This window comes from Macrobrachium nipponense, chromosome 22, assembly GCF_015104395.2.
Source record: "Macrobrachium nipponense isolate FS-2020 chromosome 22, ASM1510439v2, whole genome shotgun sequence".
NCBI classification, from domain to species: domain Eukaryota; kingdom Metazoa; phylum Arthropoda; class Malacostraca; order Decapoda; family Palaemonidae; genus Macrobrachium; species Macrobrachium nipponense.
In genome coordinates, this window is record NC_087213.1 from 11,082,016 (window position 1) to 11,092,915 (window position 10,900).

The window sequence follows — 10,900 nt, forward strand, 5'->3', positions numbered from 1 at the left end:
AAGGTTTTTTGGATGAAAAATGCAATAAGAATGCAGTTTACATGGTTTTGAATGCACCCAAAGCATTAAAAGTAAGGTTTTCTTAGGATTTTTTATGATGTTCCGGCTTACGACGATTTTCGGGTTACAACGCGTCTCAAGAACGTAAACCACGTTGTAACCCAGGGACTGCCTACATGTATTCAACATGAGCAATAAACAAATACAAAGGGGCTCAAGTCAGAAAATACTAATGTAGTGGTGCAGCATTACAGCTGAGAAGACCATTACATAGTTTTATAATACATACAAGATAAATTTTTGGTGCAAGACACTGTGGCACTTCAAAAGAAAGTGAATGCAACTGGCATTTACTTGCCTCTTGGAACGCAAGTAAAAAATGAAAGTTACCAGTTCAAATAATATTGAAATGAAGTTTATCTAATAAGCCTTATTTTACCCAAACTGATTAACATCATTATACAGCTTATGAGATAGGGATTAACAAGATACTTTCCAAATGCAACAAAAATCATAATTACCATTGTTAGGAAAAGGCTATACAGCACCACTTAGTAATTTTCTAAGACAGAAAATAGCAGAACGTAGACACAGGCTTTATAAATGTCTAGATTTTTAACAGAATTAAATTATTTATTTCTTAAGTTGTGTAAACAAAACAAAAATTACAGGGAACACCAAATATTAAAAACTCATTAACTCCAGTGATACCCTTGAAACACTAAACAGGGAGCAATTCCAGCCACAAACCTTAGTTTTGATGTTCAGTCCTACAGCCCACTCACTGATCAATGCCAAATCTCTACTAAAGATGGCATTAACTTTACAAGGCAGGAATGAATAAATGTACGCTAAAAGGAATTTTCCTCCTCAACTCAAAATCTTTTGGTGCTAAATTCCACACGAGTGCTGTTACATATTTACTGTAATAAAAATCCACACATATGATAACAAACGTGTTTCATGGAGTGAGACCTGACCTTGAAATATTTGGCCTAAGTTAGACTGGTTGATTCAAAGCTGTTTATGATTCTGGACTCCTCTATCTTAATAAAAATATTGTGTCCTCAAACAGAAATACACTAATATAGTTACCATTTGCAACTAAGCTTTGGAGATTTAAGACAGAATTGTGAGCCATAAGATGGCACTACTATGTAATTTAGTTTCAAACTTGAACTGTCATTAAACTATTTAAGAAAAGCATTTATAAAGTTTATTACAAATTTCAGTAATACCATGTACTTCATGCAGTATGAACAGTACAGTATTACAAAACTTTGCAAACCACATGTTATTATGCCACAGTATTATACATAAGTATATATTACAGTACAGTAGCATTGCATATTCACAAATTTTAATTTTTAAATATGAATTTTGTAATCAAAAGTTATGGCTTTACCTTTTCATGTAGATCAGCTAAACAAAGTTGGGGATATATTATATGCTTATATATTAAGATCTGAAAACATGATTCCTTATTGGATATGGTTTTCATAATAAGTTTTAAGAAGTGCCCCAGTGACATTGATAATTTTGTGAATATTTGTTTGCTAGTGAAGCATGAAGATGAGAACAAACCATATTAATTTGACTGGAAAAAAAGCACATTTCTGTATCAGTAATATTCATGCCATTATTGTTGACCTTTCTTAACTGTGCTATATAGATTGGAAGTGAAATTTATGGAAAGGTGGAAACTTTTATTTGTACTGATATTTTTCAAACTTTCTTTTCCAGGAAACAGAAATTAAGTTGTGTGGAGGGGCTGGATCCCTAGGGCTACCCTCTCTCACCATGTTAATTTCCTTGGTGTTGGCACACATGTGCTACACCCTAAAGCTCCATTCGTGATAGTTGCGTCTCCTACTTTAGTGGTGGCGCGTGGAAGAAAATTGAAGTCGTTAATGTGGAAACAGTGTTTTCCTTATTTATAATTTCATACTACATGTCCTATTGATCATTATTGTGATTAGGAGGGAGTAAGAAGACAAGTCAAGTGTCACGAGAAATGTTTCTTTTCTCATTTTTATATGATTTACTTTGTTTTCATTTTATTACTAGCTGTGGAAGGATGAGTATATGCTATGAGGAAATGTGGATTGGACCTTTTATTTTGTTGAGACCTGCCAAATAGTATCTCTGTTTAATATATTTCCTCTTTACTGTGTGTACATACTGTGTGATTTCTCAAGTATATATAAATGCAGTATATATATATATAAATATATATATATATAAACCAGAAGGTGCAGTCTGTCAGGAAACAACTCTCCTATGTTAGTAAGAACAAGTGTTTTAATTGTTTTGTTTCTGACGAGGCATTTGGAATGTCAAGAGACTAGGGCTCTTATGAAGTACAATAGAGATTTTAGAGTATACTTTGGGAATAAGATTGGTAAAGGACAGTAAATGATAGTCCATGATAAATGAAGAACATATGCAGTTTGTGAAACAAAATGCATTGAAAATAACATTCTGTTCTTCAAGTTACCCTTTGGAAAAGTCAAAATTCGTTCTCATCTGTGATGGACAAGTTCTAATCCAAGACTCATGTGTGATCTTGTTTAGAATGGATGTTAAAAGGATTTTAAGAGTTAGGACTAACTGAAAGCTCCCTACAAGTGGACATGAAAAATTTTCTAACACTTTTTAATGGATTGTAAAACTTCATATTCTCAACAGAATTTAAGTTACAAATACATTGTTAAATGAATTTTCTGAAAACAAGGACACCCTTTATGAAAGTACGCAATCAATGAATCAGTGAAGGATATAGGTGATTTACTGATAAGTGGAATGCCAAGTTTTTTATTTTGTCTGTAAATATAACTTTATGGCAATTGGCAATTAGATGTATGCCGTTGCATTTCTACAAATACGGATGGTTCAATGTATCTAAGAAAAAATCTTAATAGTCAATATTTCTCAGCTAATAGATTTATACTTCACATAGTGATTTTTAGACACTGTAGTCTTGGTATTTTATTTCTAATTTCAACTATCTGAGTTTTAAAGAAAAGAGGAATTATTGTTCATAAACAATATATATATTACTAAGAATTGTTGAATTAGTAACTACTGCATTGCCATTTGTTGAGAATTTTTTTTTTGTTTCTAGTTAATAAGACAGATCAGTTTTTAATTTTTATAACATTTTCCCCTTCTTTTAGAAATAGAAATTCGTTCATAGAAACCATTAAGCCAACTGTTCATTGGTTAAAACTTAAATGCCAGGCAGTATTGGTTAATACATTACTACTACATGCTAAAACACCTAAAGTCTTGTCTCATGTTCTTTCATGTACATGAATTATTGTTCTTTTTATTGTTGTTGGTTAATTTCATTAATGCTATAGGTTCTGAATGGTATTTTTTGAGATGTCTATATAATAATATATACTACAGTATTAGGGTCATGAGACCTCAGCTGTGATGAGATATACTAGTAATTTATGCTGCAGTAGGGTGTTGTTACAGCTTATATGTGGCAGTTCATTATTTACTGGGTTCTTTTAGTACTTTTTCATTATGGATCCCTCGGGATTGTTTTACAGTGATGATGTTGATGAATGTAAAATAAGAACATTTTATTGCTGAGGGTCTTTTCCTCACTTATGCCCTACTATAAATTGGATGCATAGGTGTAAGAAAATGGATTTGGGCCTTCAACATTAGAGATTCTATCTTTTTCTAATGAATTTTCCAAAATGGATATTAGCTTTATTGAATTTTAGTGCATAAGTGTAACTGCAATATCCAGGAGATATTTTGATGTCCTATAGAACCACTTTAGTTATAATCAAAGTTAGATTTGTGGTCAAAATGTTAAATAAGGAAGTTGTTTGATGTATATCTATCTCATTGAATTTAAGTTTCAGTAAGTTGTATATTCAGAGTTTCAGATCATGCAATGGAAAATGAGCTCCTTACCAGTAGTCTGAAAGGGCCCTAAAGATGAGTTGCCTTGGTCATATTTTCTTACTTTTTGTTTGTTTGTTTGCATGAAGTGACATCATTTACTCCTAGCCAAAATTTGGTATCATATTTATAACAGTTGAGAAAAGTTTACTAGATTTAAATCATGTTCAGTAATTTTTAAAAGATATGTAAATAATGAATTATGATGTGCTGTACATGTACTGTTGTAGATGTAAACTGGAGTCCATAATTTCAGCTAGAGACTATTTAAGGTTATTTAAGAATCAAGGTGGTGTTATTCCATATGGATATTTAATTGCTCTTAGTCACTCATTGTACATGTAAATTACTGTACGGTATTGTTTTTCTGATCTTATGACTTGTACTTGTTGTCAGAGTTTCTACTGGTCAATAGCCCGGTTGCTGGAGAATGCATGTCTGGGAAGAGTAATGGACTTCGCCTCTTTATTTTTTCACTATATTGATTGCTAATGGTGTGTGGGAAAAAGGCCTATCTTTTTTCCTGTATCTTTCTTTCATCATCCTAAGACAACAGATATGTTTATCTAATCTACAGTAACTGTTGAATATAGTTGATGTATCTGTAGTAAGTAGTCAAGAGAAATCTGAAGTGTAAATTCAGTCAGCTGAAAGCCATTATTCTTCCATAGTAATATGATACAGTATATGCTTTTTTATCTATCTGTTGTGAATTGCAGATAAATGTAGTTGTGTTTAGAGTCATAATTATTCATAATTATTTTTTTCTCAGTGTTAATGGGATTGCTTATCCTTTTGTGAAAAGGGCAAATAATTGAGCTTGAATGCTGTAATTTCTAAGAAAAGCTATAATGATCCTGGTGATCTAATATATATATAAGAAATATACTCCCTATAGTGCCACAAGACTGCAGGAGATCATCTGTTTAGATGTGATGTATTAAATTACTTAAGAACTTCCATCTCGGCTTAGTGTTCAAGCATTACTATCTGATTTTTTGCGGAGTACAAAAAAGGGAAAAGAGTTGGTACTGAAGTGCTGTAAGATTTGATTCACATCTTCAAAGGTAGCGAGACATTATGTCCTGAAAACCTTCCAGTTCTATGGAAGCAGTTATCTTACATTCAAATTAAGTCTACTTTGTCATTAACAATGGGGGTAATTGATTAGTTAAAGAAATGGTGAACTAGAGTTCCAGTTGTTCAAGAAGCCCATATGGCCACATAAGTTATGTCAAGACCCTCATTTCAAAGAGCATATTCAACAGTGCTTCTCAGAGCTTTGAGTATAGTAGATGGAGCTTTGATTATTGATCGACGATATATTATTTAGGATGCTAAGCACATTTTATCAACTACCCTGTTTGTATCCGCTTCCAAGTAATATAGTGTGTGATGATGAAAACCTCACACGTTTGCTATGATTATTTGCCTGTCAGAGAGATGATTATTCACCTGCTATTTTGTTTCCAAGGTCTATTCTCTGCAAAAAAGAAATAAATGCAGCCACAGATTTTTTAGTTTTGGCTGTCAGGTGATATAGTCTTGCAGGTGTAGATGATTAAACAATTGCTAAGGTTCTCAGTTGTAGATCAACTATGGGCTTGTGTGCGCTGTAAGTTTCCCCTTATCCTCATGATGTTTTAGTTGTTCTTGTAAAAGAAATTTCCCAGTGGGTTTCTTTTTCTCACTTTTTTATGTGGATTTCTTCTCTATCAGCCGCATAATATGAAAAAGACCCCAAAGTAGTTATATACATTGATTAGTAGTGGAGAAAATTTTGCTATACAGAAATAAAAGTAAAGCATTACATAGAATGCTATTGTCTCTCCACTTTTTAGAGAAACTTTGTCTTATGGTCGGGTTTCAATTTCTGAAGTTGGCAATCAGTTATAATCTTGTATAGGAAGTTAGGAAGATGTAGAAACCAAGGAATGTTTAGAGTATCTTCCATGCAATTATTACATGGTACCAAACTTCAGAATTTAATTGTTTAGGGAAATAAAATGCTACCTTGTATAATGAGAGGATCCCAGCATTGTAATTCACTTCATAATGGGCGATATTAGGTAATTTATCAGTTAAGGGCCAAGTTGAAATAGGGCGAGAGGTCTCCCTGACTGTGGACCAACCAGCACCCCGCACCAGCAAAGGTCGCGTCCTGCTGCTACCATCGGTAGAAGGCATTTCAATCTTTTTCTGATTTCGGTGTTACCCATACTGGTTTTTATTACAATTATGGTTATTAATAAAAAAAATATTTAACTGCTAAACAATAAGAAGAATTGTTAATTGCTAAACAATAAGAAGAATGTTTTTATCAGGTACCTCTGGTAAACTCAATTTTTTTTCTTTTATCTTGAAAGTAGTCACAAAATTACACAAATATTACTTATCCATTAAAACTTTTACTGGACCATCTGATAATGGGAACAGCAAAGTACTTGTAAAAAAAAATAATGGTTTTTGGGAGACTTAAGTTTCTGACATTTTAAAACTGTTGACTTTCTTACTGACATGCTCCATGACATACCAGAGTGTATAGTAATGTATGAATGTACTGCTATACAATATCATATTTATATAATTGCCTGTTATTTGTATTTCTTCTAAGCAAAATTCTCTTTTAAAAATATATAGATTCTTTAAACAAATTTAAATTAGAAAATTTTTACTAAAATTCAGATACTGTTTTTACTTGTAGGTAATGCACCGGAAAACTTGAAACTTCTGTAAAAACAAAAGAAAAAAAAAGCACTAATTACACAAAAATTGAGGGGAGACCTTTCGCCCTGGGGTCATTAGTGAGGGGAAGCTGATGACCTGTCATTTCGGGTCAAATGAGGTCGGGTGCAAACAGACATTAGTCTAGATATCCATTTAATATATTTTTGATATAGGTAAAATATGTCAATTTAAAGGTATTTTATGTAGACACAATTCATGTACTAGTGATATTTCCATGCTGATTCAGAAGAGAAAAAAGAAATCGTTAAAAATGAAAATACTTTCTAACTTCCAACCATTTAAATCAAAGCAACTTTATAATGGAGGAAGGTGGAACTAAACTGTAATATGTATATCAGTGAAAACATGATTAATGTATGCACCTGACCCTTTGACCTGTAACAGGAGAACAGTGACCTGAACGTCATGCTGTTATCTGACCAGCGCTGCCTGAGGTGACGCTTGTCGGTACACTGTAAAGTAATCAGAGCAAGTTCAGAGGGCTAACAGTGTTCCTTGTATACATTTAATAATTGTTTCTCATAGTATGTGCAGTATTTGATTGATACCTAGGGATTACATGCACAATTATTTGGTTTTTTGTTATTTTTCTAGTTATTTCTGCACTATTGTGAAACACTTAATTTATTCTGTCTCAGAAGAATGAGGAAATATTTGGATGGAATGTCAGATATAGCCAGAAACAAAATTTATAATATTCATAACTCAACTCTGTACATTTGACTTCAATCTAGATTAAGTGTTGAAAGAATGCCTTTGTGACTATGAAGCCTGCCATTTTTTCATTGCTGCTCAGTGTGCATAATTTTGCCACTGTCAGTGCTATGTTGCTTTGGTATGGAAAAGGATAATCGTACTGGATTAAAAGCCATAAAAGTAAGGGAGATTGACTGAAGGACTTGTCAAAACCAATCTAGCTGAAAATATTTCAACAGCAAGCAAATAAATCTCACCAAACAGAATATTTTAACAACTGAAACTAACTTATCTCTGAAATTCAGTACCTCTCTGGTTATTGAAACATATCTTTGGCCGATAAAAATTCAGTGAACGTGTCAGAAATATATTATGTAATACTTTATATAATTAGTTTTTACCTTTATAGATTATTGTCTATTACTAAACTGATTTATTCTTACCTTTGTAAAATTTTGTAAACTGCAGACTTTACAGTATTGTAGAGGCATAGTTATATAGGCCACCATCGTATGCTGCTCTAATCTTCCGTACTAGAGAAATAAAAAAAAAAAAAAGTTGGAATTACATATCAGCAAACATCCCTTTTTCACACTACTGCATATCAATGAAATGTTGAACCTGGTTAATATGCTGTCATGTAAATAGGTCACTACTGCTTTTGTGATGGAATATGCATTTTGAATTGCTTATAGTAACTGATACAGTCCTCATTCCAGATCTGTTAAAAAAAACGAACAATAAGCTTTCAAAATATATATTGTAAGTTTTCCTTGGAAAAAGAAGTGTACTTTGCAAGTGAACATGCATGTTAGCCCTCTTAACCTGCTTCTGTGCATTAAGATTATGATATTCATTCATAATTTGGTCACGTCATATGTAAGTTTAAATGGAGATTTAAGAAAATGGCAGAACCAATCGAGCACTATGTTTTGGGATTTAAAAAGAAAATGTTACTTTTCCATTTTAAAATATGAACCACCTTGTTAACAATAAAACACAGAGGCATACATACAGTCAGTATACATATCACTAATGTAATTTTGTGCTTAAATATGAACATTGAACTGCATTTAGAGATACCTATTGAATTATGAAACAAAGATTCTGCCATCAAATTTGCCTTGACTTGAGTAGTTTAAAACCCCAGGCGGTGCTCTATGGTATATTATCTCCTTTAACTCTTTTTGCCGAGTTGGATACAAGGAACATAGTACAGTGCGTACACGAAACTCGTCTCCATTCAGCTGAAGAAGAAAATGAAAATAGGTTTCATTGACTTTTGCCCTTTAACTATACATTTTTTTTTTACAGTTTCTTTTTTTTTTATCCAGTATTCTTAATGGAGATGTATGTCCTGTTGTTCCATATCCGGCATGGCTTTTCTTGTCCCAGCTTCTCTTGTTTGTCAATGTTGCCTCGGTATTTGAGTGTTCTGTTTCTGATTTTGAGTTTGTAATCCATTTAAACAGTGATTAAGCCTACAGATGTGTACAGAAACTTCCAGTTGTGTCTCATATGTATGGCTTACAAACAGTTACATAAGTGATAATTGTTGTTTTCTTTTATAAATGTTTTGTTTTACATGTGCAAAGTATCGTAATTTTAAAACTCTTTGTCTTCCAAGCACATGGTAATACCTCATTATTCGCTGCACTTCACACTTGAACCTCAAGTTATCACACACAACACAAGTAGACAGTAAATATATATATATATATAACTTGTCAGTTCCATGAACTTTTCACTATTTTGTTTTGAAATGCAATAGAATACCAAGTTATTTGTTGGTCAGTGAAGATAGTAAGTGTTATTATAGAAATGATTATGAATTTAATGAAAGATTCTAAAGTTCATGGATACTGATATGTACAATGATTATTGCCATTCAAGTGTGTGCAGTGGTTGCTGACATCTCAACTACAAAGATGATTATTTATGAATTTTATTTTATATGTGACTCACATTATTCTGTTAAAAAAACAAAACAAGGTTTCTAAGGTTGTTGATATCAACACCACTGCAGTTCCCAGGTAAATCATAATGTTGATGTTTTCATGGCTGCAACTCCTAATATATGTGGCTTGAAGATGTCACTGCTGCAACTGCTGTCTATGTGGTTGTTTTTAAAATAATGTACCAGCCAGAGCACTCAAATGTACCGACCACGGCATGGCTTCGTAGCTAAACTTTCAGGTGACGTGTTCTTCTAACCTCCCTGCGTAACGGTTTCTTCCATGCGACGCCTTCACTCCTCACGAGAGTTCATTTGTATCTTGAGGACACAATAAAATGTTAATTGTCAAATTAGTTTATTTGGTAGCCTCCAATATGTAAATAACCTCTGTGGAAGAGGTTTAACTTATACTATCTTATTTACAAATGCAAAATCTTCAATTATTTCATTAATGATGCATATTGCATATGAGATACTCAATGGAATCATGGTGTCTAGTTCTTAAATTGCACACTGAAAATACTTCATCTAAAAAGGAAGTACGTACTATGTTTGAAAGGCCTTTAGGTAAGGTAACATGTTTTTATCAGAAACAAAGCAACACTAAAATATTATCTTTTATCTCAAAATGTGGGATGTATTACATGCCCAGGCTTCCTAGATATGCTGACCTGTTAAAAGTACATAATCATAAAGACATCATGGAGAATAAAGCTCTACAAACCACAGTGTAAAATTGCATCACAGGTTTCATGACTAACCAACGGACAATATCCTTATCACTGACTGTTCACAAAAGAGCAGTGTAAAGTATTAAAATAAAAACCAACAAAAACAGTATACTGTGGGACAAATAGCTTTTGCTAAAAAATTAAAAATAGAGAAAAATTTATAACACAATTAACTGAAAATTGATTCAATCATTCTTTACCAGAATAATATCCAGTAACATAGTTTTCCACCAGCCTAGTCAGCTGGCTGTACATTCATGCATATTACTGTCCACACACACATCAGAAATTCTGGATAAACTAGAAACAGCCAGAGTGCCTGGGTGATCACGCTTGTGTGGGTCGTCACATTAACCAAATGCTGAACCTCTTGTTTGCATGTGCACAATCTGCAGATCACTTATGTGCTGAGCAAGGAGGTAGCGATGACTCATCTCTAGATGCCCATGCTGGAGCACAAACAGTGAATGACCACTCGGAAGTCCTTGAGTTTGAGAAGGAACTGGGATAGTTGGATGACTTGAATTTCTCTGACATTACTACAAAATGTAAAAATCTTTTAAACATTACAAACTAAAAATGTAATAAATATATGTTAAGCCCCCCTTTATTCCCTAAACTACACAAACTGGGAACTCTTACCTGTTGCCAACGGTGCCCTGTCTGTAAGATGTCACGAGGCTTATTAAGACTGCGTAAATATAAAAAATATCATTCATTTCCCAAAGCAATTGGTTATAACAAAGAACAAAATGATTAACAAGTCATAATGGCATAAATACCCAAATCTGCCCATAAAGAAAACCAATAAGATAACATTCTACCTTCCTGACTATGGTTACAC

The 10,900-nt window shown here is 33.0% G+C and overlaps 1 protein-coding gene across 6 annotated transcripts in view; it reads left to right on the top strand.

Annotated features, from left to right (window-relative positions):
* The window catches only part of LOC135198484 (voltage-dependent calcium channel subunit alpha-2/delta-3-like), a 585,611-nt gene extending 575,936 nt beyond the window's left edge, over positions 1 to 9,675 (top strand). For all 6 annotated transcript variants that reach the window (XM_064226069.1, XM_064226067.1, XM_064226068.1 and 3 more), the window contains one exon: positions 1,744 to 9,675. In XM_064226069.1, coding sequence (XP_064082139.1) covers positions 1,744 to 1,857 — 114 coding nt within the window. In that variant the 3' untranslated portion in view covers positions 1,858 to 9,675. The remainder of the gene's footprint in view (positions 1 to 1,743) is intronic.
* Positions 9,676 to 10,900: the final 1,225 nt, after the last annotated feature.